This window comes from Lithobates pipiens, unplaced genomic scaffold (assembly GCF_037356315.1).
Source record: "Lithobates pipiens isolate NorthernLeopardFrog02 unplaced genomic scaffold, aLitPip1_a1.2 Scaffold_28, whole genome shotgun sequence".
Classification (NCBI taxonomy): domain Eukaryota; kingdom Metazoa; phylum Chordata; class Amphibia; order Anura; family Ranidae; genus Lithobates; species Lithobates pipiens.
This window is the reverse complement of record NW_027507789.1, coordinates 199,821,538-199,848,996: the sequence shown is the minus strand read 5'-3', so window position 1 is coordinate 199,848,996 and position 27,459 is coordinate 199,821,538. Positions and strand designations below refer to the sequence as shown.

The 27,459-nt window shown below is 42.7% G+C and overlaps 1 protein-coding gene across 1 annotated transcript in view; it reads right to left on the bottom strand.

The window, feature by feature from the left end:
- CDH4 (cadherin 4) overlaps positions 1 to 27,459 on the bottom strand; it is a 1,072,466-nt gene that overhangs the window by 1,012,969 nt on the left and 32,038 nt on the right. The window contains exon 2 of the mRNA XM_077460271.1: positions 27,108 to 27,213. Within this exon, the coding sequence (XP_077316397.1) occupies positions 27,108 to 27,213 (106 nt within the window). The remainder of the gene's footprint in view (positions 1 to 27,107; positions 27,214 to 27,459) is intronic.

Below are 27,459 nucleotides of genomic sequence, written 5' to 3'. Positions count from 1 at the left end.
TCTAAATAAAGTCCTGCCGATTTATTCTAACTGGCTACCTCGAGAAACTTTGCTTGTCCATTAACACCGAATGCCGATGCCAGGGCTTGTGGCCCATTCTCTATTCTCCTTTCCTTTATTGAGATAGTGGTTGGTTTACTAATGGCAAATATGATTTCACTTTGCAAGACAATTTTCCCCAGAGTTTAGTGAATGGGGTGAAGCTTTTGCCAACTTTCATCATCCAATCATGTGCAAGCAAAAACTCTCTGTTTTTATTTTCCTTGTATGTGATTGGGTATTTATTGTGAACAGACTATTTGCCTTTAGTAAATCAACTCCAGTGGGTATCGAAATTGTCACCCTCTTCTCTACTGCAGCTTGGTGAATACATTTTCTCAATCAACATCAAAGGAAAAGTATGGTTAAAGCTTTTTTAGCCATATTTTTCCTATAGATCACAGGGGTGCAGTTTGCTTTACACTTCTGTGACCCATTTTCAGCCAACGTCACTCAGCTGGTCCAGGCTTGGGAAAGATCCCATATTGTTGGGATCCACCCAGATGCCTGGACCGGCACCTCGATCTGCCTCTCAGCTGTTTGCTGAGAGCCTGAGACAGCCCAGCGCTCCAGTGAGCACTGGAGGGGAGAGCATAGAGCTGGTGACTGAGTCTTGGCTCTCTGCTCAGTGCGAAGGGGAAGAACTGAGCGATCAGCGGTGTTTGATAGCTCAGTTCTCCTGCACAGCTGGCAGGGGAAAAAAATTATCAAAATGTCATATGGGTACAGCGTTGTATGTCTGCACAATTGTCATTCAAAGCGTGACAGCGCTGAAATCTGAAAATTGGTCGAGGTAGGAAGGGGGTGAAAATGCCTGGTATTGAAGTGGTTAAACTAGACTTTACAATCACTTTAACAGCACAAGTGCAACACAAAATCATATACAGGTTTCCGATGATAGTGAAGCTTTATCGTTATATACAATAGTTTTCCCCTGAACTCAGAGTTTACTTATAAAACACGTTCATGAACCAGAATTGTAGACGGACAGAAATGGACCCAACAACTGGGATAGCAGGAACCATATACATGGTGGTAGCAAAATGTCTTTTTTCCCCAATGCAAGAAATATTCTGAGAAGGTGGAGGACTTGAAACAAGGATGCACAGTAAAGACTCGGACGTTAATCCCTGCAATCAGCAGGTGATTTGAACTTGGATGACAGCTACGCCTTTAAAACTAACCTTGACGACTGATCCTCAGATCCAAAAATAACCTGTTACCTTTCACGGCTCGCAAAAAGGCTTTTATCTCCTCTCTCCTGTGATGGACTGATTGGCACAATTGCAAGTTATAAAAGGTAATTAATCAGGCCCCAGCTAAGCGCAGGGGTTTATGGCCTGGGGACCCAGCAGGAAGGAAGAGTCCTTTGAAATGTGACACCATTTCCATCCTGCGGATCATCAAAATAGCACCGTTTATTCTTTACTTACATATTCTATTTGCCTGCCCCTGCTCGGTGCAGCATTTTACAAGCTGGCCAGGCTTTCTGCTCCTCCGTCTCTGGTCAGTCAATGGATTCATCGGACGTTGCTTAGCAGATGGCTGTGTTTGATCCCCGAAACTGAGAAATGCGTTCTGTTTTAATATAGCAACAACTGTTGTAAAAATCAGTTTTTTTCCAAGCAGCAAAGATTATTTGGAAGAGACCTCCTTTCAGAAATAAACACTTTGTTTTGGATGGTAGACAAGAGTGGCAGCTTCACCAAACAAAGTCCAAATACATAAAATACAAAAAAGTGTAGCACTAAGGCCTCATACACACGGATGTTTATTACAGCGGCATTTTTGAGCTTTTTTTGCTGCTTAAGAAGGCAACTCCATGCTGTGAGCAGAAGGTACCAGTCATTGGTTGTTAGGGAGCTGGCACCCGTCAGCATCCTAACAACCATGAGTCATCCCTGCTGTGAGCAGAAGGTCTGAGTCATTGGTTGTTAGGATGCTGAAGGGTGTCAGCTCCCTAACAACCATGAGTCATCCCTGCTGCCAGCAAGAGATTCCCCGCTGACAACAAAATGCATACAAAAGACTCGGCATTAAAAAAATCCCAAATCAATGTCAAGCCGTTTGGTCTGTATGGATTTTAATGGGAAAGCCCAAAATAATACCAGACCTTTATCCTAGCATGTAGCGGAGGCGACCGACCGACCTCCCCTGAACCATAACAGGCCACACGCCCTCAACATGAAGGGGGCACTTTGCGGGGGGGTAGGAGGAACCACTGCTAAGTAAACAAAAGGGCCAGGGGACATCACTGGAAACCCCGCCCATGGTGCCATAGGGGGCACGACCACTTGTGGTGTCACGGATGACTCCACCCCCTTTAAAAACACATTCCGAGTTGCCTCGTTCCTTTGTTTACTTATGGGAAGGGGAGGACAGCGCTGTCATTTGGTGTCAAGCGCCGAGAGCGGTCACGTTTGGCAGGTGGATTTTTTTCTTCTGTGCAGGTTGGCAGACAATGGATTTACACCATTTTTACTTTTTATTTTTAATATAAGACTTGATAAAAACTGTCTTGTGTTTTTATTTACTTTTGACATTTTTTTTGGTACTTATTCGCATGGGGGGGGGGGGGGGGGGGGCAGATCTAGGGGCCCTCTTGTTAAAGTAGGCTTTTAGATTCCTTTAACTTACCCACCACACAACCACCGGGCCAGTGTTGTGGGAAAGAGGCCCTTGTCCTCATCAACACTGAGACAAGGTGCTATGACAAAGTGCACCCAGACCCCCCCCCCCTTTTGTTGAGGGCATGTGGCCTGGTATGGTTCAAGAGCGGGGCACTCGCTCGTCTTGCCCCTTTTCTAGTCTGCATGATTGGATAAGGGTCTGGGAGGAGCCCATGCATTTTTATTTTTGTTTTGCTGATGTGGGGTTCCTCTTAAAATCCATACCAGACCCGCAGGGCCTGGTATGGATTGGGGGGGGCCTCCACGCTGTTTTTTTTTTTTTTTTTTTTTAATGCCAGCTCTTTGGCTTAATTTACATTCTGCTGTAAGCGGGGAATCACCCGCTGTCAGCAGGAATGACTCATCGTTGTTAGGACGCCGGTAGGTGCTGGCTCCTTAACAACCAATGACTCATTCCTGCTGGCTGACAGTAAAGATGAGTCGCAGTACTAAAACACATATTGAAAACATATAAAAAAAAAAGTGGCACTACAAAAATCGCATTGAAAACCAGCTCAATATTGCACTGTACTAGTGTGAGCCTAGCCTTTACCCCCTTTCTCTGACCTCAGGCTGTCATGGTTCAGCCCCCCAGCCTGTAACTGGACAGTGAAAGAGAAGCAGCACAGCGATAATCTCATCTCACGGTCATTCTGCTTTTCCTCCTATTGATAGCATGCCTCTTATAAGAACATGACCTGTGTAGCTCCTTGTGCTGCTTCTTTGTCCTGTTCTTCCTATTCTGCTGTACAGCAACTACAAGAGGCTAATAATAATAATAATCTCAAGTACTTATACTGCTCGAAAAAAATAAAAATAAAAGAATATTTATTAAAGAATACAAGAGCTGCAATCATTTATATATAGATGCACAGATATTATATATACAGAATATGTAAGTGTCAGACTGTGCAGCTGTCTGGAGACGACTTTCGGTCCCCCACCACCACGGCTTTGTTAGCGACTTTCCTTTTGGAAAAACATTTCTTGCTGAGTGGCACGCCACAACTCTTTGTTGGCCCATTTGTCACACAGGAGTTAATTACCGAGTAATAAATGGCTTCTACAGGACTGCTCTATGTTTTTAGGATGCTAGAGAGCTGACTCAGGAAAAATGTAAGAAAGCACAATGTATAGCTTAATAGAACACGCCATCTCAATTGCTACACAACAGGTCCTGCTGTCCTTTTAAGCAAATACCAATTTATTATAAATAAATTACTAGCATGTGCTTAACCACATGAGAAGCCCTACAGATTCTCTCCAGCTAATTATCTCTAGCATGTACAACCTGCCCATACAGAACTTCGGGCAAAACTTTTATTTTCCCATGCAGTGAGGTTGTGCCCACACTGCACGGATTAACTGCTTATTTTTATCAAGGGGTGAAGCGAGTGGAGATACACTTACCTAATCCCCCGATCCGCCGACCACAAGACCGGTCCCTGCTGCTCCTGCCCCACACACACATGCTAGTGGTCTTGTAAATGGACTCTGATGTCATCACACCCATAGACGGGTGTTCTATCAAATAGTGCCCTCCATCAAAAAGTGGCCACACATGCGCAGTGCGGTAGGGCACTCCAGCTGATTTCCCGATCACCTGGTGTGACGTCACCGCGGTGGCGCATGCGCACACCGTAGGAGGCATTTTTTCGACAGGAGATACCATTTGAAGGCCACAATTGAAAGCTATGCAAAGAGCGGGGCGTCTTCTGGGTGTGTTGAAGGACGGGTTTTGTTTGTGTTGAAAGCCACCCTTAGACACAGGCAAAACCTGCTGTTCAACACACCAAACCCGCCCTGCAACACAGACAAAACTCGACCTTGAGCACTCATGCGCTATGGTGACGTCACGCCAGTATGATCGAGAAATGCCCTTCCGAACTGCGCATGTGCGGGCACTTTTCGAAGGCAGGCAATATTCAATAGAACACCGGCTCTAGATGTGAGGACAGCAGGAACAGTCCACTGCTGGATGTGAGGGAGCGCTGTTTTCCGGAAGATCGGTGGATCGGGTAAGTATGGCTTCTCCTTGCGCCCCTGGACAAAAGGAGAGGCACAGCTAAAGCTCCTTTGGCTGCACTTTGCTGTGGATAACAGGAATACAGTTTGTTCTGCACTTCTGTGACCCATTTTCAGCAAACAGTGGGCTGAAGCGTGCTGTCAGCTGACCGCACAGAGCCGGTCCAGGCTTGGGAAGGATCGCAACCATATGGTCGGGATTCACCCACAACCCTGGACTGGCATCTGGGTCGGCCTCTCAGCTTGTGACTGGATAGTGAAAGGAGAAGCAGCAGACTGATGTGCTCACCTCTCTGATCTGTATTGGATTGCTGCTGCCAGGTCACATTCAGATATTTAACCACTTGCCGTCCGCCCACCGTCAAATGACAGCGGGATGGTTTGGCTCTCGTTCTGGTTGGATGTGACGGCGAACACGAATGGCTGCTTCTGCGTGCCCGTGGGGGCACACAGTGTGGTGATCGCGGTCGCGCTGTGTTGCTAGGATCCTAGCAACACGGCGCAAACCTGATCTCTGTAAAGAGGCTTTTTTAATCATTAATCATCTTTAATCATGTGACCGGCTGTGTCCAATCACAGCCGATCACATGTAAACAAGCAAGTTACGGTAATCGGCTCTCCTAGCCTCACACTGACAGAGTGTGTGGTGAGGAGAGGCGATCAGCAACATTTCCCCGCAGGGGACAGTGAGAGGTATAATCAGGGCACTGATTACATTAGACCGCCACCAGTGCCAGCAACCCATGCTAACCAGTACCAGCAACCAGTGCCAACCAGTGCTAGCAACCAGTGCCAACCAGTGCCAGCAACCATTGCCAACCAGTGCCAGAAATCAGTGCCCATTAATGACACCACTCAATGCTGGCTTTCAGTGCCGCCTATCAGTGATACCCATCAATGAGTATCAGTAAAGCCCACCAATGCCCATCAGTGCCACCCATTAATGCCCATCAGTGCTGCTTATCCATGCCGCCTATCAGTGCCCACCAGCGGCAGGTATCATGGTCTGTCATTGCCACCTATCAGTGCCCACTAGTGTCACGTATCAATGCCCACCAGTGCCACTCATCAGTGCCGCCTATCAGTGCCACCTATCAGTGCCCATAAGTGCAGAATATTAGTGCTTATCAATGCCCATAAGTGCCACCTCATCAGTGCAGCCTATTAATGCCCAGCAGTGATTATATACCACCAAAAGAAAGCTCTATTTGTGTGAAGCTGAAAAATGGCTTGGGCAGGAAGGGGGTGAAAGTGCCCGGTAGATAAGTGGTTAAACTGCTTGAATTTAAAAATCCATTTATTGATGAATTCATGAATATAAAGCAGCATTTATTTGTGTCTTTTATATCTGCCTGGAGTTTATCTTTGAGCACAAGTCTTCCCTGCACATCCCTTTCTAGATGTGGATGTATGCTCTGGTGAGTGCACACCCTCCTCCTTAGCATGCCCCATGGGGAGGTAATATAAGATACCATAATGCAATAGATGCTGTGATTATTCCTCTACTAAATGAACTCGGACACCTTGGTGTAGAGGAAGGGGGTTATAAACAGATATTTGGAGGCTTATTTACTAAAGAAATAGAAAATGGTTACTCCAGAAACCATAGAAATATTTACTTCAATTATCCAATCATGTGAAAATCAATTTCCTGTTTACTGATTTGATCTACACAAGACGGGGTATTCAAAATGAACAGGAATTTGGATGATTGGATAATTTAATGAAATAGTAAATCAACCCAATGAGGATGAGGGGAATTAAATTCAATTAAATGTTTGCAAGATAAAAAAAAATGTATATAATAATTTAATAAACCGAACTTAAGCAAGACTGAAGAATGTTTCTCATACTTGGGATGGCAGCACCAATTACGGTAAAGGAGACCCAGCTGCAAGGGTCTAAAGCCCCCTTGGAGAAGCAAAGAATACACTGTATGGCCATAAAAAAAACTTTATTAGTATGCTGCTGCAGAAGTCCCATGAGGCATTGCAAGATATACAGCCACAGGCAAGTCTCCCAGGGTGGGATTTGCAGCATTACTACAACTGGAGTGTTGTGGTTGCCAACCCCTGAACCAGCCATTACATAAGCCCATTAACTACTCAAAAGAAAATCCACAGAGATTAAACAAATCATCCTACATAAGTTGTGCCTGTTTATCTGCAGCTCTCTCTCCTCTATATCTGCAGCCCTCTCTCCTCTATATCTGCAGCCCTCTCTCCTCTATATCTGCAGCCCTCTCTCCTCTATATCTGCAGCCCTCTCTCCTCTATATCTGCAGCCCTCTCTCCTCTATATCTCCTCTATATCTGCGCCTCTCTCCTCTATATCTGCGCCTCTCTCCTCTATATCTGCGCCTCTCTCCTCTATATCTGCGCCTCTCTCCTCTATATCTGCAGCCCTCTCTCCTCTATATCTGCAGCCCTCTCTCCTCTATATCTCCTCTATATCTGCGCCTCTCTCCTCTATATCTGCGCCTCTCTCCTCTATATCTGCGCCTCTCTCCTCTATATCTGCGCCTCTCTCCTCTATATCTGCAGCCCTCTGGAGATGTCTATGTAAACAAGGCATTTCCCTGTTCTGCCTAGTGACATGACAGATCTACTGCTCCCTGTCATCGGGGGCAGTGATCACTGTCATGTCAGTGGTAGCCCATCCCCCCCATAGTTAGAATCACTCCCTAGGACACACTTAACCCCTTTGATCACCCCCTGTATAACCCCTTCCCTACCAGTGTCATTTACATAGAAATCAGTGCATTTTTATAGCACTGATTGCTGTATAAATTACACTGGTGCCAAAATAGTGTCAAAAGTGTTTGATGTGTCCGCCATAATGTTGCAGTCATGATAAAAAAAAAAAAAAAACGCAGATCGCCGCCATTACTAATAAAAAAAAAAGAATAATAAAAATGCCATAAAACTATCCCCTATTTTGTAGACGCTATAACGTTTGTGCAAACCAATCTATATACCCTTATTGCAAATTTTTTTACCAAAAATATGTAGAAGAATATGTATCGGCCCAAACTTAGGAAAAAAAAATGTTTTTTTAAATATATTTTTGAGCGATATTTATCATAGCAAAAAGTAAAAAAATATTGAGTTTTTTTCAAAATTGTCGCTCTTTTTTTGTTTATAGCGCAAAAAAATAATAACCGCAGAGGTGATCAAATACCAACAAAAGAAAGCTCTATTTGTGGGGAAAAAAGGAAGTCAATTTTGTTTGAGCGCCGTCGCATGACCGCGCAATTGTCAGTTAAAGCGACGCAGCGCTGAATCGCAAAAAACGCTCTGGTCAGGAAGAGAGTAAATCCCTCCGGGGCTGAAGTGGTTAAGCTGTGAAATCAGTCGTCGTGCACCGATTTCAATCCCACAGTAGTCACTCCATTCCTCCCTGGCAGACCGGGCATGGCAGTGGACAATGGGAGTTGTGGGTGTATGAGATATGTCCAAGGTTGTAGGTGAAGATAGTTTGGACATACCTCTTATGCCCACGGCCCAGAAGTGGTTAAATCTTTGAATATGTGATGAAAGTAATACACAAAGTGGGACCGAAGCCCCGCTCCCCACTGGCACAAGGGTGAGGAGCTGACCGAGAGCCGGGCTGAGGAACCTCCGGGTTTTGCTTACACTCTCAGTGTACACAGTTCATCAATTCTCTTTCATGTCTCCGGCTGTCTGCTGTTTGAACTGAGATTTTCTAGTGTGTGAAATGTTTCTGCTGAGAGAGCAGTACTTGTCAGGGAGAGGCCGCGGGGAGAAAGGAGAATGGATCCGGAGCCAGCGCTGAAACAAGAAAAGGGTCATTGGGAAAGGAGCTTAGTGTGACAAGGCTTGGAGAGTCTTCTCTTCTGCACTGATTAGGACAACTCAGTTCACCGACACAAGGAACCATGATTAACATCCTTCTGACCAACCTAGATACATCTCTAGCTCTCTGACACTGGGAGCAAATCAAGAACTCATTTCTTACTGGCCAAACACAGGGAACAGCCATATTATCCTTTTCCTTTAACCACTTCAGCCCCGGAAGAATTTACCCCCTTCCTGACCACAGCACTTTTTGCGATTCGGCACTGCTTCGATTTAACGGACAAATTTTGAAAAATAAAAACGCATTATTTTTTACCTTTTTCTTTAATAAATATCTATATTTATTATATTTATATATATATATATATATATATATATATATATATATATATATATATATATATATATATAGGCTGCAACTAACGATTATTTTCATAATCGATTAGTTGACCAATTATTGTTTCGATTGATTAATCGGTTAATAACCTTAAAAAAAAGTGTGGTGTATAATTTAGTTATTATGTAAAGTTTAAAAAAAAAACTAAATTTATTCTTAAATATCTCTATATGCAGTCGTAGATATAAATAACCAACTATATGGTTTTGGAGGAAAATATCGAATCCACTCTGAGAATAAAAGATAGAAGAGATATACTGTATATATTAAAGGGGATATATATATTGTATTTACTATTAGAGGAGAGATATACTGTATATACTATTAGAGGAGATATACTGTACAAACTATTAGAGGAGATATGCTGTATATACCATTAGAGGAGAGATACTGTATATACCATTAGAAGAGAGATATACTGTATATACTATTAGAAGAGAGATATACTGTATATACTATTAGAGGAGATATGCTGTATATACCATTAGAGGAGAGATATACTGTATATACCATTAGAAGAGAGATATACTGCATATACTATTAGAAGAGATATACTGTATATACTATTAGAAGAGATATACTGTATATACTATTAGAGGAGATATACTGTACAAACTATTAGAGGAGATATGCTGTATATACCATTAGAGGAGAGATATACTGTATATACCATTAGAAGAGAGATATACTGTATATACTATTAGAAGAGAGATATACTGTACAGACTATTAGAGGAGATATGCTGTATATACCATTAGAGGAGAGATATACTGTATATACCATTAGAAGAGAGATATACTGTATATACAATTAGAGGAGAGATATACTATTAAAGGGTCATTCTGGTAAATATCAGACATATTAACTTTAACCCCATTTTGTTACTGGCCGATTAATCGATTATGAATATAGTAATCGATTAATTTCATAATCACTGTGTACGCGGCATAAGCGAACCTTGATTTGTGAAACGCGTTAATCTTGCAGTGCGCATGTGCCGATAACGCCGGCACATGCAAATACAGGGGATGTCTCCTAAACCGTTCAGGTTTAGGAGATATCCTGGGTAGCTACAGGTCAGCCTTTTTATAGTGAAAAGTTTGTCGTAGGGGTTTACAACCACTTTAAACTCACGTGGTGCCTTATTTGCAGTAAATTAGCCTCAGAAGCTGTGTAATTCATGTGCGTTTCGGGTTTAAACGGTTGAGGTGGCAACTCTACACTGGCTTCACAGAGAACTGACTAACCTCCAGCTAAGCCCATAGAATGTCTTCCTTCATGGCAGGCTTTCATCTCATTAAACGAACGGCGTCTTCCTCATTGCTCTTCACAGGGATATAGTCCTCGATCGTCTGGCTCCCGCACTGTATCAGAAAGAAGTCACCCCTCATTACCCCAATACGTTTATTCTTTTTTCTCCCCCCCCCCCCCCCAAACACAAAGGAAGAAAGAGTCTCCGCTGGACTGTGTCATGGGATAAGGAAGCTTCATCAAGACACGGGATCACACGGTGTGTCCTACATTATGCCAAACGCACTATAAAGAGGGCGATACGACACAGCTAGATACACATAATTCTCTGTGATATACTGGTGGCACCACACCATGAAAAATACTCATTCTCCGTGAGAACACCGAGGAGATGTGGATTTATCAGCGCTGCTTTGATGTGGAACTGACTACAGTTTAAGACTGCAAGCAACACACAGTATTCAGTAATAAGAGAGTAAAGTAAAAGGCTGTACACCCATGGCTACTTTTTATTTTTGATGCATTGTCTGGAAGAAAGAAAAAAAAAACGAAATTCCCAAAACGGGTTGCCTGTGGCATTAGAGGTTGGTCGAATTGTACGGGCATATGAGACGGGCATACTTTATGAGAGCTCTGAATGTGGCAAATCCTCAGGGTGCTCCATAAGCTGGCTCTACTGACCTAGCATTACGGCCGAAACAACAAATCGATTAATCGTCAACTAATCGATTATGAAATGAATCGATTACTATTTTCAAAATCAATTAATCGGCCAGTAATATAATAAATAAAAATGAGCCTTTTATAGTACAAAAAAGAGCAAATAATCGGTACTGTAAATATTACTTTCACAGTTCTACAGTAAAAAAATTTGAGAGCAGGATCTCAAATTTTCCGACATAAAAAAAATCCGATCTGACTTTTTCCGATCGTTTGTAAAGAATTCCGATCGAACAAAGTGCCACGTATGCTCAGATCAAATTAAGAGACCAAAGCTATTGGCTACTAGCCTCAATGTAGTCCCGTCGTAACGAATGAACATCATCTCGTTCCGAATGATCGGATTTTCTGACAACTTTGTCCGACCGTGTGACTTTGTCCGACCGTGTGTATGCAACACAAGTTTCAGACAAAATCCGTCTGAAAAAAATCAGACGGATTTTGTCGTCGGAAAGTCCGACCATGTGTACAAGGCATAAAACTGACGCTAGGGCAGCTATTGGCTACTGGCTATGAACTTCCTTATTCTACGTCATCATGTTCGAATCTGTCTGACTTTTGGAGTGATCGTGTGTGGGCAAGTCTGATCGTTTGAAAATCCGGTGGACCTCAGCTCCAAAGTCCATCGAAAAGTTATTTTACTATATCAGCTTTTTTTTGTACTATAAAGGGTTTTAGTTTAGTTTTTTACCCCCATTATATTACTAAACTTCTTATGCCGCATACACACGATCGGAAATGCCGCCAGCAAAACTGCGATGAGAGCTTTTTGACGGAAAATGCGACCGTGTGTATGCTCCATCCGTCTTTTGCTGGCAGAATTCCAGCCAGCAAAAGATTGAGAGCAGGTTGTCTATTTTTCGGTTGGGAAAAGTTCCTATCCGAAAATGCGATCGTCTGTATGCAATTCGGACACACAAATAAGGACACATGCTTGGAAACAATTTGACGCATGCTTGGAAGCATTGAACTTCATTTTCTCGGCTCATCGTAGTGTTGTACGTCACTGCGTTCTTGACGGTCAAAAGTTCTGAGAAGTTTTGTGTGACCGTGTGTATGCAAGCCAAGCTTGAGCGGAATTCCATTGGAAAAACCATCCAAGATTTTTCTGACGGAAATTCCAATCATGTGTAAGGGGCATTAGGCCTGGTTCTATATTTTTTGGTGCTTTTTGCAGAAACGCACTAGTTCGTGTACATGGTTTCCTATGGGACACGTTCACATCTCTGCTTTTTTTTAAGCCTCTGCGTATTTGGAAAGGGCTAGGGACTTTTTTTTTTTTTTTTACCGCAAAAAAAAAAATTTTTGGGGTTCAATATACTTCAATGGAGAAGCTGCAGAAAAGCATGTAAAGCGTTTTTGCAGCAATATGTGTTTTTTAATCTGCCCAACAACAAATTGGCCAAAAAAATATGCAAAAACGCAAATCGCAGCAAAATCACGTGCGCAAAAATCAAAACGTACAGAATTTTTTTTAGCCGTTTTTAATATTTCTGTTTTTAAAATTAATGTCATTTCTGAACAAAAAACACATACACTGTCTGAAAATTCCTTTGACCAAGAAGTTTTCTATTATTTCCAAATTTTCCCGTCACTGTGGTTGAAAATGAATGTCGATTTGACCCCACTAACAATGTGATCTTTGAGTCTGATGATATTTACCAGATTCACCCTTTAATAGTATATACAGTACATCTCCTCCAATAGTGTATATACAGTATATCTCTTCTAATACTAATAGTGTATATACAGTATATCTCCTCTAATACTAATAGTGTATATACAGTATATCTCCTCTAATAGTAAATGCTATATATATATATATATATATATATATATATATATATATATATATATATATATATAGTGTATGTATATGCACGGTGACACATGGGTAGATGGAACTGGCACCAAACGGCTTTCATAAGGTAGCCAGTTCCTCTCTGATTGCTCGTTGACCTTCGGTGCATTTGTTCCCGTGTTACCTTGCATCTGTGGATACCTGTTACCGACACGGCTTGCCCCTGGACCTGTCTGTCTGCCTTCTGATCTGAACCCAACTTGTTAACCGGACTATCTTATCCTGCTCTTCTGTGTATAGCCTTGGCTTCCCTCCTGACCATGTTTGCTCTTGTCCCCGCCCGGTACCTGACCCAGGCTTCAAACTGGCTTCTCTCCTGACTGCTGCTTTGTCTAAATCCTGCTATTTCCCACAGGAGCCACCTATCCTGGTCATCTGGGTAGCTGGTCATCTCATCTGACAACACTCCAGTCACAGCATCTCGGCAAGCAACTCCAGCAGGTGACCTGTGCTTCTTTGAGCCTGACTCCTCCTGTCTCATGGGAGTCTGGAGCTTAGCCGCAAGGGAAGCCCTCTCTCCATTTGCCTTCATGTGTTTCATCTTTGATAAAATACCTACACAAGATACAAAACATACAGCCATGTCAGGGTAGTAGGTTCTTTATTAGAACTTTAAGTCTGATCTTGTGAGTATAGCAAAGGCAGACCACTCCACTATTATCTTTAGGCCTACAGAAGGGTATCATAGCCTTGGTGACTGAAAAAATTAATGAATTGCCGACGACGCACTACCCGCCTGGATTTTGCATGTTCTCCTTGTGCCTGCATGGGTTTCCTCTTGGTACTCAGGTTTCCTCCCACACTCCAAAAGCCATGCTGGCAGGTTAACTGGCCCCTGTCTACATTGGCCCTAGTATGTTGTATGTATGAATGTGAGTTAGGGACCTCAGATTGTAAGCTCCTTGAGGGTAGGGACTGATGTGAATGTATAATTTATATGTAAAGTGCTGCGTAAATTGAATTTAATTACATTAATTCATTAATACACAGAGAAACTGACATCCCTATACCCTGCACTATCACGGTTTAAAGGCAAACTCAGCATCCAGCCAGAAGGAGGTGCACATCAGGGTACTAGGCTTCTATGTGTCACCACTGGGTGGAGATCGACTAAGGTAAGAAAAAGGACCCTACTAAATTCTATTTTCAAAGTAAAAATCAATAGAAAACATATGGGGAGGCTGGAAAAACAGTGGCCGAGATATACATAAAGACGAAACTGACTACAAAGTAAAAAGCCGAAAGCCAAGAATTCTTAAAAAAAAAAAAAAAAATTATATATATATATATATATATATATATATATATATATACCGTATATACTCGAGTATAAGCCGAGATTTTCAGCCTCTTTTTTGAGGCTGAAAGTGCCCCCCTCGGCTTATACTCGAGTCATCGCTGTCTGCCCGCTCGATCAGCGTGTCGAGCAGACAGACAGCGGCCATTCTATCATTCAAAAGCCGCGCCTCCGGCTCCGCCTTCGCCTGTGATAGGCGGAACACTGAATTTCCCAGCAGCCTGTGTTCCGCCTATCACGGACATCGTATCATCCTCGTCCGTAGTACGAGGATGATACGATGTCCGTGATAGGCGGAACACAGGCTGCTGGGAAATTCAGTGTTCCGCCTATCACAGGCGAAGGCGGAGGCTTTTGAATTTTACAATGGCCGCCGAGGCGCCGACGAAGAGGGCACGGGACGGAGGCAAGGCAAGGCACGGCACGGGACGGGACGGAGGCAAGGCAAGGCACGACACGGGACGGAGGCAAGGCACGGCGGCAAGGCACGGCACGGGACGGAGGCAAGGAGGCAAGGCACGGGACGGAGGCTCGGGACACAGGTAGGCTGGACACACACACACACACACACACACACACACACACACACACGGATGGATGGATGGAGACACACACACACACACACATGGATGGATGGATGGAGACACACACACACAGGGATGGATGGATGGATGGAGACACACACACACAGGGATGGATGGATGGATGGATGGATGGAGACACACACACACAGGGATGGATGGATGGATGGACACACACACACACAGGGATGGATGGACGGACACACAGGGATGGACGGACACACAGGGATGGACGGACACACAGGGATGGACGGACACACACACAGGGATGGACAGGCATGTCTCACCCTCGGCTTATACACGAGTCAATAAGTTTGCCAGTTTTTTTGGGGGTAAATTGGGGGCCTCGGCTTATATTCAGGTCGGCCTATACTCGAGTATATACGGTATATATAATTTTTTTTTTTTTCCTTTTTTCTCTCTTTTCTGAGGGACACCTATATATAGAATGATAAAAGAAGAAGGAACTACAACATTCCTTTTAATTTTTTTCTTTTTTCTTTCTTAAGTAATGTAAAGAGCGGTCCCCCCTTAGAATATTCTGGTTTCGTCCCCCCCCCCCCTTTTTTTTTTGTTTTTATTATTTTCTCTTTGTGAATTTATCATGGGAAGGGGGATATGGAGAAGAAGAGGAAGAGAGATAACTTACCCACGTAACACATTAATTTGCATGTAAAAACACAACTTGGAATATGAAAACAAACACTAATGCCGCGTACACACGACCGGACTTTGACGGACTAGGTCTGACGGTCTTCCCAACGGACTTTCGGCGGAGTTCTGATGGACTTTCCAAATGAACGGACTTGGTCACACACAATCACACCAAAGTCCGACGGATTTGAACGTGATGACATACAACCGGACTAGAATAAGGAAGTTCATAGCCAGTAGCCAATAGCTGCCCAAGCGTCGTTTTTTTGTCCGTCGGACTAACATACAGACGAACGGATTTCTCCATAGGAACTGGGTCCGGTGGAATTCCGGCCGAAAAATTTGAAACATGTTCTATTTCTAAAGTCCGTCAGATTTTTGGACAGAAAAGGTCCGATGGCGCCCATACACGATCGAACTGTCCAATGGATTCGTTTCCATCGGACCTTTGCTGTCGAAAAGCCCAGTCGTGTGTACGCGGCATTACATTTTGGAATTTGAATAAGAAGAATATACACAATAGAAGGAAGAGGAAATAAAGGGGCTTTTATTTTCTTTATTTCTTATTTTTTTTTGCATTTATAAAGTTATAAATAGCACACAAAGTAGTAACATCGGAGGATTGAAAACAAACTAAAAGGCAACCATCGCAATTGTTTTTTGTTTTTTTTTCCTACACAGATAGGTGGAAATAAATATAACACATAAGTCACTAACACGAGAAGAACACAAGTAAATGGGTTTCCCTCTACATCCTTCGGCTATTATTCCCCTTTCCCTCCCCTCCCCTACCAAATCCCTTTTTTTTTCTTCCGGAGAAGAAATAACGGGGGGGGGGGGGTAAACCCACATATATGTATTTGTTTTGTCTGATGAAAGTTATTGATGTTATTTGTAAATAAAAAAAATTGTTAATATAAGATTAATTATAAAAAAAATAAAAATCAATAGCGGGTGTGAAGCGTACTCCAAGCACTGTACATACTGTTCTTTTAGAACAGAATTATGTGAAGATCTATGGACATTTTGGGATCAGTCTAGAGCCATTAAGCCAACCTACACTGCTCTAAACCGTGAACTTTTGTGCAATAACTTCAACGTAAGGATATTTCTTTTTATTACCAACACAATCAAATATAGACGCCAATGAAGTGTGCATTTATCGTTGGTAATCCTCACTACTGTTAACCTGCCATTGTTCATTACAATTTTCCCTTCGATTGCCTAATTACAAATAATATAAGGGTTAAAGTAGATAACTATGCTTTCAAATATATTTATGTTACAAACGGCAAATAGGCTTATCTAATGTCTGGATTTTCTCTGTAAATTAAATAAGTAAATTAATAGGTACTACTATCATGAGTATGCTCCAGCCAGTCCTCTGTGGTCCTCAAGAGGGTAGATATACCCTCTCCAGTGAAATATCCATTAGTTCATTATGTAGTGTGCCAGGAACTGTCTGTTACATGGCTCCCTTGGTTGGCAGGAGACAGTAATGGTCATTGCAGGGGTGACACACAGCAAAAGGGCAATCATCTCATCTAGACGTGCATGCCTCAAAGAGAAGGGTTAAAGACCAAACATAAGTTATACAGAAAAAGACCAATTAAAACATTTAAGCTGCACAAACATATCAAGAAATACAAGCTTGAACACTTACAGGCTTAAGCCTCATACACACGATCGGATTATTGGCCAACAACACCGTGTAATTTTGTCCGAAGGGCGTTGGCCCAAACTTGTCTTGCATACACATGGCCACACAACTGTTGGCCAACAATTACAAACGTAGCGATGTACTATGTTGTTTTTCAGCTCTTTAGCACCACCCTTTGGGCTCCTTCTGCTAATTTTGTGTTAGTAGAAGTTTGGTGAGTGTTGATTCACACTTTTAAGTTCGCACTTTTCATTTCGTGCTTTTCAGTTCGTCTCCAAACGGCCGTTCGTCAACCAGCCGTGTTGCGGAATGGGAGGAGATAACGTGTTATTTATTATTGGCCTTTGAGTTATTGCTTTGGCATTTTTTTGGTTGAATAATGATTTGATTTGATATATTTTCTATATTTTTGGATGCATAGAATGCACTTTTTGTTTAAGTTCTATTGGCAGATAGCATGTCTAATTGTATTTGTTTATTTTATTTTTTATTTTTTTATTTGTGTAGAATAATGCTTGGCTATGTGTTTTACTTCAAATGACAGTTTGGCAGCTACATTTAAAAAAATACAATGTAAAATTGACAAGGGACACCAATATCTTTGATCTTAAAAACTACGGGATAATGGTGTTGTGGTAACTTGCCCAAATAAAAAAACAAACAAAAAAAACAAACAAAAAAAAAAACATAATAATAGTATTCTTGCGGTCACTAGAAAAAAAAGCCTTTGAAAATTTGTTTGCAATAACTCCATCAGTATCACCAGCAAAAAATACTGTTTTTAACTTGTAAACAACAAATCTCAGAAAAAGGCTCAGTCCTTAAGGGATTAATAACTTAGATAAGTGTGGCTTGCGCGTTTAAAAAGGCTGTGCCCCCTTCACCACGAAGAGGGCACAGCCCCTGAAATGCGTAAACTACGCTTATCTGGATGGACACACTACATCGGCGAAGTTTGGATGGGATGTGCCTTATGCCCCATACACACGATGAGATTTTCGGACAAATGATCGTCCATTTTTTTATTGCATGCTAATCTCAGATCGAATCTGATGTGTTTACTAAAGTCACGAAAATTCCCGCACGACAGAAAAAAAAATCTGAAGTGCTGTAATGCATTTGTATTGTATTTTCAAACGATAGCTGTACTGATTAAACGAAAATCGTACGATCTGGCATCGTATGGAAAAAATGCCCGTGCATGTCCGATAGAATATCGGCTGAACTGTCCTGATCGGCTTTCGAAAGCTCTGTACAAACGATCCGATTATCGTACGATCGCTTCGGAAGCGGGATTTTCCGTACAATTTTCTGATCGCGTGTACGGGCCATTACCCTCTACTTTTGTCAGTACATTGGAATGTGTTTCTTTTTTTTATCAGTAAAAGGGTATTATGGTAGTGCACTACGCAAGTGTGCTTTCTTCTTTTTGCTTAAATCCGCTTTAAGCAAAAAGAAGAAAGCACACTTGCGTAGTGCACTACCATAATACCCTTTTACTGATAAAAAAAAGAAACACATTCCAATGTACTGACAAAAGTAGAGGGTAATGGCCCGTACACGCGATCAGAAAATTGTACGGAAAATCCCGCTTCCGAAGCGATCGTACGATAATCGGATCGTTTGTACAGAGCTTTCGAAAGCCGATCAGGACAGTTCATCCGATATTCCGATATTTTATCGGACATGCACGGGCATTTTTTCCATACGATGCCAGATCGTACGATTTTCGTTTTTATTTGTAGTTGCTGACTTTTAATTAGTTAATTTTAATTAAATAATTTATTTATTTTTTATCATTTTTTTTTAAGGTGGAGCTCCGCGCTCCACCTTAAAAAAAAATGATAAAAAATAAATAAATTATTTAATTAAAATTAACTAATTAAAAGTCAGCAACTACAAATACTGCAGCTGCTGACTTAATAAATGGACACTTACCTGTCCAGGGTGTCCGTGATGTCGGCAGCAGATGACGAGTAGTCGCTCAACGCGTTGCGGCTTCACTGCCCAGTTTCCTACTCCGTGCGCGAGTCACGCTGCACGTTTTTACCGGTCCCATTGTGTTCTGGTAACTGTGCGTTTCCCAGATCACAATGGGGGTGGGTCGGTGTGCATCTGCGGCTAGCTATTCCCGGAAGTGGGGGAAGATACCTGTATTATACAGGTATCTGCCCCCCCTCCCCCCTGAAAGGTGCCAATTGTGGCACCAAAGGGGGGGGAGGAATCTGCTGAGTGGAAGTTCCACTTTAGGGTGGAGCTCTGCTTTAAGGGTCACCCAATCTCTTTAAGCAGTGGAGCTTCTAAAAAATAAGCAGGGCACGCGGCGTGTTATGCCCTGTACACACAATAGGATTTTCCGACAACAAAATCCATGCTTTTTTCCCCGACGAGAACGGATTTTGTTGTCTGAACATTTGAGAGCCAGATCTCAACTTTTGTGCGTCGCAAATTCCGATGGAAAATGTCAGATGGAGCCTACACACGCTCCCTTCGAACATTTATCATCGGAAGTTCCAACCGTGGGTACGGGGCATTACTTATAACATTCAAGCGGTCATTATTCTGCTTTAGATTGCAAAAGAAAAAAAAAGAAGATTGATCATTGAAGACAACTCCACGAGTTTCCATTTTCTACGGTTATTTTTTCGATGAGCCCATTTATGTGCATTCCTGTAATAAGGAAAATAGAAATACTAAACTCAGCGTTGTGGTCCTCTGGGATTTGGTCCATTTGCTAAAACAGATGTTCTCCTTGTCTCAAAAGACAAATTATATTTAAGAAACATTCAAAAACTGGCCTATTAATCTCAGAGCTGATCTTTGTACAGTACACCTAATTGTACAATTCTTTATCTTTTTTTTTTTTTTTTGTAAAGCCATGCATAAGAGCAATTTATGATGGGCACAGCTGGCCAGATTTTAAAGCACTATATAAAGGAGGAGGCATGCATGCAATGAATTTATATTGTACATATTTCTCTATTTATATGGTCCATCTGCAGAATAAAAGAAACAAAAAACCCATATCGTGGTCCTAATGGACACTGACAAATGTCAGAGAACTTCCGTTGATCAAATACTTATATCCCTGATCCTCGCTGAGCACCCCTGTGTGCAACCACATCCTTTTTCCCTAGAATATCTGCTTCGTACTGCGCCTGCATGCTATGGCCTCATTCATTCCTACTGGAGAGCCGTAGTAGTCACTTGGAATTTGTGTCATTGTTGGATGGAAGCTGACGGTAAGTATTTGACATAGTGAGCAGAACTGAAGGGGGCTTATTTAAAGAAAACTATACATAGGGACATTTGCACTTGAAAGGATTACTCCAAGCAAACTGCTAAATACACCATTGAAATACATAAAAGTGATCCAGGCACCCCAGGCAGCCAATATAGCCAGGTCCTGGAAGTCTCTCTCTCCACCGCACTGCAGCTAGGCACAATGAGGTATCAGCAGTAAACTAATGATGTTTTAGCTTTCCTTTTTTTTCCAAGTCGGGAAGCTTCCAGTGTTAGGTGAACAGCACTGTGCAATGCAGTAGACCCTCACTGACTCACTGTGCTGCTTCTTTTCTTCCCAGTCTAAGCTCTGCTGCAAAATGGATTACAGAAGGCTATCCGCAAGACACATTCAAGTACAGTGATACCATGGTTTGCGAGTAACGCGGTATACGAGTATTTCGGAAGATGAAGTATATTTAAAAAAAACAATTCTGATTTGATTTGCGAGCGCTCTCTCGCAAGACGAGCAGGAACCAAGCCGCTGGTGTATATATTACCGTATGTGGCCAGAGGTCTGGGGGCGCTGGTTGCTCCCAGCGCTTCCTGGAGGACTCAGAGATGCTCTGAGACACTCCCAGCTAGGTGGGGGGGTCGTAACGTGCTTCGGAGCACCCAACAGTGTCAACAGTTCCTGAGAGACTCCAAGCGTCACTAGCGCCCCCGCACCTCTGGACACATACAGTACTGCAAATAGCAGCGCCCCCGCACCTGTGGACACATACAGTACTGCAAACACCAGCGCCCCTGCACCTCTGGACACATACAGTACTGCAAACACCAGCGCCCCTGCACCTCTGGACAAATACAGTACTGCAAACATCAGCACCTCTGGACACATACAGTACTGCAAACATCAGTGCCCCCACACCTCTGGACACATACAGTACTGCAAACACCAGCGCCCCTCTGGACACATACAGTACCGCAAACATCAGCGCCTCTGGACACATACAGTACCGCAAACACCAGTGCCCCCGCACCTCTGGACACATACAGTACTGCAAACACCAGAGCCCCGCACCTCTGGACACATACAGTACGCATCCTCTCTCCCTCCACACTCCAAATACCACCTCCCAGCACAAATTTCCCATCCTAGCACAAATATCCCCCCCCAAAAAAGAATCCCCCCCAAAATATACCCTCTTCTACTCTTAAAGCACAAACCCCCCAAAATCTCCCCTCCTAACACAAGTCCTCTTCTCCCATCCCAACACAAATCCCGCTTAATCACCACTCCCTGCACTTTCACCCAAATGTCCCCTCCTTGGACAATTCTTACCCCCTGCTGCCCCCCCTCATATTCCCCCTCCATCTCCCCACAGCACCCTCCCACCTCAAACGATGCCACAGTGCCCAGGGCAGCCGCCCCCTCCTTGTCCCAGCCCTGATCGATTGTATTGCTATTACAAAGCTAATGTTATAAAATAAAGGTGTATGCTGTGACTAAAGATCTCCTCTAACTTTAAACCACACTCGTTTTATTTTTTGGGGGTTTTGGGTAGAGCAGAGCAAGGTTTTTTTTTTTTCTCCACCGTGTATTTTTGCATTATAAAATCCTAGCTGGAAGATTTTTTCATGATCGCGGCATGGCTGTGTCAGTCAGGGCTTGGTGCTAAGCTTCTGAATCGCTCTCTGTAGAGCACTCACCAAATGCCCCAACAGTTGCAGCGGCATTATTGTGTCTATAGCCCTCAAGTGGGTTCCTCATAGGAATAAATGGACTGTGCAAAGTAGAGGGAGTCTCCATGAATGTTAAGCTCACAGCAGGACCGTGGCTGTCATGGATGGTGAGATCAATGCCTCACAGATAGCAGAGAATACCCACGGGAGCATGAAACCAAAAAAAAGACTTGCAAAGAACTGAAGCCAAAAGGATCAGCATAACAGCCTATCAAGAAACATTTTCATAAGGAGGTCAGCTATGGCAGCCCACTTATATTATGAAAGGGCTTCTTCGCAAACATTTTTGCAATTTTGTTCCCTCCAAGACAGTATCCGTTTCTAGACTTCCACAACATACCTTCTTCTGGAAGGAACACACGGTATGTCCATCCCACATTGGACCAAGCAAGTACCCCTTAATGCCGCGCACACACACGGTCTGAATTTCCCACAACAAATGTTGGATGTGGGCTTCTTGTTGGAAATTCCGACTGTGTGTAGGCTCCATTGGACATTTTTTTTTTTGTCGGAATTTCCGACAAACAGAATTTGAGAGCTGGTTTGCAAGTTTTCCGACAACAAAATTCGTTGTCGTAAATTCCGATTGTGGGTACACAATTCCGACGCACAAAATTCCACGCACGCTCGGAATCGAGCAGAAGAGCCGCGCTGACTATTGAACTTACATTTTCTCGGCTCGTCGTACGCCTTGCACATCACCGCGTTCTTGACGTTCGGCATTTCCAACAGCATTTGTGCGACCGTGTGTATGCAAGACAAGTTTGAGCCAACATCTGGAAATAAATTCAGGATTTTGTTGTCGGAATGTCCGATCGTGTGTACGCGGCATTAGTAGTAACTCCAGCACTGGATTTACTATTAGCAAAGCAGGCTGCAGAAATAGGGGGCTTTTCTCTTTACAGTCAGTGGCCACCAGGGTGGATATAAATCAATGATTTTTTTTTTTTTTTTAATCTGATTTTTTTTTTTTTATTTAAATCTGAGATTATATAATATATATATATATATATATATATATATATATATATATATATATATATATATATATATATATATATATATACACATACATACACACACACACACACATATATATATATATATTTATATATATATATATATTTTTTTTTTAAAACCTTAGAGAATAAAATGGTTGTTGCGATATTTTATGTCACACTGTATTTGGGCAGCAGTCGTTCAAATGCAATTTTTTGGGAAAAAAATTACACTTTAATGAATTAAAAAAAAAAAACAGTAAAGTTTTTTTTTGTATAATGTGAAAGATTTAAAGCTGCGAGAATCGTGATCTTTTTACCCTAAGCAAAAACATTGTGATTCTCATTTTGGCCAGAATTGTGCATCTCTTAAAAGATTTCTATTTAAGATACATTAATAATTTAGTTTATTCAGCATGAAAAATGGAGCTTAGCTATGTAGCATGAGGCTGTATGTTCTGCAATATTTACATTTTTTTTTGGTAAACTTATTTAATGAATCCAAGCTCTGCAAGCTGAGATAGCATGCACTGCATTGATGCATTCACACAATGTAATTTTAACGGGCAGAATAAATTATTAGGCCTCATGCACACTGGACGTTTTTTGGATGTTTTTATAGCTGCTGTTTTTGGCTTCAGGCTTTTTTTTTTTCTACAGTCAATAAACTCCCCATCATGTTATCCTATGTGTCCATGCACACATAGGCGGTTATCAGCAGTTTTTGGATGGGGTGTTTTTTTGGCTTTAAAAAAAACCCCAAAACCATGAGATAAAACAAAGTTCAGGAATATTCCTTTATCCCATTGTTTTTCAAATCTATGTACACTACAAACTGTATGATTGAATCGGTTTTGATATCGCTGTTTTACTAACCTGACAACAGCATATTATTCTGAATAGGAAACTTTCATTTTGTTTACAAATATTAAAGATTCTAACTACCAACAAGAATAAATCCTTACATATAAAAAGAGAACCTGTCATTTCGGATCCATCATGGCAGTGCCCGTTAGCGGGCATCCACTCACCTGCTGCCGCCACGCCCCTCACCTTGTTGTGTCACCGCCGCATCACCAGCCGTCCCATTAAAGTGAATGGGACTGTCGGTGTGTCAACAGCGGGTCCAAGGAGGAGCCTCTGCAGGACAGAGATGACAGGTGCTCTTTAAAAATTATAATTTAAATTCGAGCCTTTTTACTAGCGATTTAAATGAAATCCACCCCGATGGGCACACTCTTGTTTTCCCTATCATGACCTCATCTTATATATATGTTTATATAATAAGGCCTCATGCACACTGGACATTTTTTCGGCTGCTCTTAGGTCCATCTCACATCTTTTTTTCCTGTCTCTAATCGGCCCTCCAGGTTGGCCTTGGTGCCCATACACACAAAGGCTTTTAGAGGAGTTAACAGGCAGAAAAACACCCACAGCCATTGCATCCAGGTTGATGCTTCTAAATGCATCTAAACGCCTTTAACATTTTAATTCATTTTAACGGCCAGAATAAATTATTAGGCCTCAGGCACACTGGACATTTTTGGACGTTTTTACAGCTGCTGTTTTTGGCTTCGAACGTTTTTTTTTTTTTCTACAGTCAATAAACTCCCCATTATGTTATCCTATGTGTCCATGCACACATAGGCTCTGATCAGCAGTTTTTGGATGGGGTGTTTTTTTGGCTTTAAAAAAAAACCCCCAAAACTAGTGGGTTCTGAGAGGAGTTTTTCAGCTGTAAAAATCACTCCAACATCAAAAAACACTGATAAACGCCAATAGACGCTCAAAAAACATGGCTCACCAGCGTTTGACGTTTTTGATCCATTGAAAAAAAGAAATAAATAATTTGATTTAAAAAAAAAAAAATAAAAAAAAAAAAAAAAAAAAAAAAAAAAAAAACCCACTAATAAACGCTAAAAAAACGCTATTGCAAAAACGTTGAAAAACATTGAAAAACTCACTGCAAAGCTACTGGTGTTTTTATTACACAGTACGATCCACCCAGAGAAGTTCGGTGGGGGATATGGCAGGGGGACATCACAGGATCCTGGGGAGAAGGCAAGTAACCTGGACCAGCATTTCCTTTTGTTGTTTTTGATGCGCCAGTTCTAGCCCCTGCGTAAGCAATCTAGGTGCCTTTGACATTGTTGTATGTTTAACACTACTTCTGAAATAAAACCGTATTGAACCGCGGCACAGTGGTCTAGTGGGGCGGCACAGTGGTCTAGTGGGGCGGCACAGTGGTCTAGTGGGGCGGCACAGTGGTCTAGTGGGGCGGCACAGTGGTCTAGTGGGCCGGCACAGTGGTCTAGTGGGCCGGCACAGTGGTGTAGTGGGCCGGCACAGTGGTGTAGTGGGCCGGCACAGTGGTGTAGTGGGCCGGCACAGTGGTGTAGTGGGCCGGCACAGTGGTGTAGTGGGCCGGCACAGTGGTGTAGTGGGCCGGCCCAGTGGTGTAGTGGGCCGGCCCAGTGGTGTAGTGGGCCGGCACAGTGGTGTAGTGGGCCGGCACAGTGGTGTAGTGGGCGGCACAGTGGTGTAGTGGGCCGGCACAGTGGTCTAGTGGGCCGGCACAGTGGTGTAGTGCGTAGCACTCTCGCCTAGCAGTAAAAAGCGTCACTGGGTCGAATCCCAACCACGACACTACCTGCCTGGAGTTTGCATGTTCTCCATGTGCCTGTGTGGGTTTCCTCCCACACTCCAAAGACACGCTGTGCTGTAGGTTACTTGGCTTCTGTCCAAAATTGGGGACCTTGGATTGTGTATATGAATGTGAGTTGGGGACCTTGAATCGTGGGCTCCTTGAGGGTAGGGACCGATGTGCATGCGTAAATTGACAGCGCTATATGGGTACCTTAAATAATATAATAGATGAGCATCTTAATGAGACACAATGTACAGTGATAAAGACAATTGTAGACACGCACCCACACTCACTCAGGATGGACTGGTGTCTTTATTCAACCTTACTAACTATGTAACCAGAAAGGTACCTTTGGAGCCAAAGGTTATGTATCCACAGGTTCCAATGTTAAGAATTAGGCCACCAGAAACACTATGATCTCAATGCATGGTGACCACACACATGACAACTGGTAAAAACCAACTGATATAAGTAATGCGGCGGACACATTTGTTGGGTTCCAAATGGCAATGCACCAAGGGTAAATGCACAGCTATTTCAAAGCAGTTGGTGTTTATGTTCTTTTTCCATATTACATGATGCAGTTCACAAAACAGTACAAAATACACATTTCGGAGGAAGAACCAATGGAAATGTACCCGTCTAGCGCTCGGTCCTGGAGTCTCACACCTTCTGCTGCCACATCTCCAGAAAAAGGCTTCAGCAGAATAGCCATCAATAGAGAAGACAACAGAGAGGCTCAATGGCTTTGTATTGCCGATTAGCCAATGATTACATGGTTAGCGCTGTGGGGGTGACCGAACGATCTGACACAAGGTCAAAAACAGGTCCATCTGGGCTGACCACAATACCAACGCATTGAGCTACCGGCTTGTCTGCTCTATTTATTTCTGAACTGCAGACTTCACAGAACAGTCAGTATGCTGGCAATGAGCACATAGCAAACAACACTGAATGGAAACGACAGGAAATAAAGCACAACGTGGACCCCTGTGTCTGTTCCCGCGGCCTCTGCTACAAAGAAACCGAAACGTGCTAAAGCCTCGGCGTAAAAGAGTTGTGGGAGTTCCTACAAGTTCGCAGCATACATTGGAAGTCAAAGAAAACAAAAATGTCATCAGACCGTTTCCAAAAATAATCTTCAGCAATACATATTAGGCGTTATCTGAGAAATAAAGATCAATACTCCTAAAAATTCATACAGTAAAGATTTCTCTATAAGATCCATTTCACGACACGAAGGGAATCAGTCAGCGGTGTATACTGCCGCAGCTCCCCCACCCCTCCTACATTAAACCGTCTGGTGGAAAGATATTAAATACCAGCGGAGACACAAGATGCTGGAATGACGGGAGATGCATTGTGGAAGATTTGTATAGAGCAATCTTCAAACTGCTCCCCTAAGAAGCACATTCTGGCAAAGAAAAGACGACACGCGCTATGAATCATCCATGCTACAAATTCATTTCATAAATTGTCCTGAAATCGGAAATCGGCGAGTCTGGAGGAAAAGTGCACTTACCTTTTAGCAGTCTCTGTCCCTCTTTGATGTTTGGCGATACGTGAGCGGTGTAGCCTTGTTCTGAGAAGCCCGGAGTGCATTGTGCCGTACCATTCCCAATGTATGCCTGTAGAGAAAGCAACACAACACTCAACCAGAAGGAATCTATAGACCACTTTTAGTGACTATACATTGCGAGTTATTATCCTAACCTTTGGATGAACGTTAGATTTGAGGTGGCCTTCACCTTTGAGGCTCCATGCACACTTGGTTTGAAAAAACGTTGCTTCTACAGGAGTTTTTGTGTTCTGCCTGTAGAAGCAACTCAATGTTATCCTTTGTGTCCATGGACATTAGGACTTTTACAGGCATA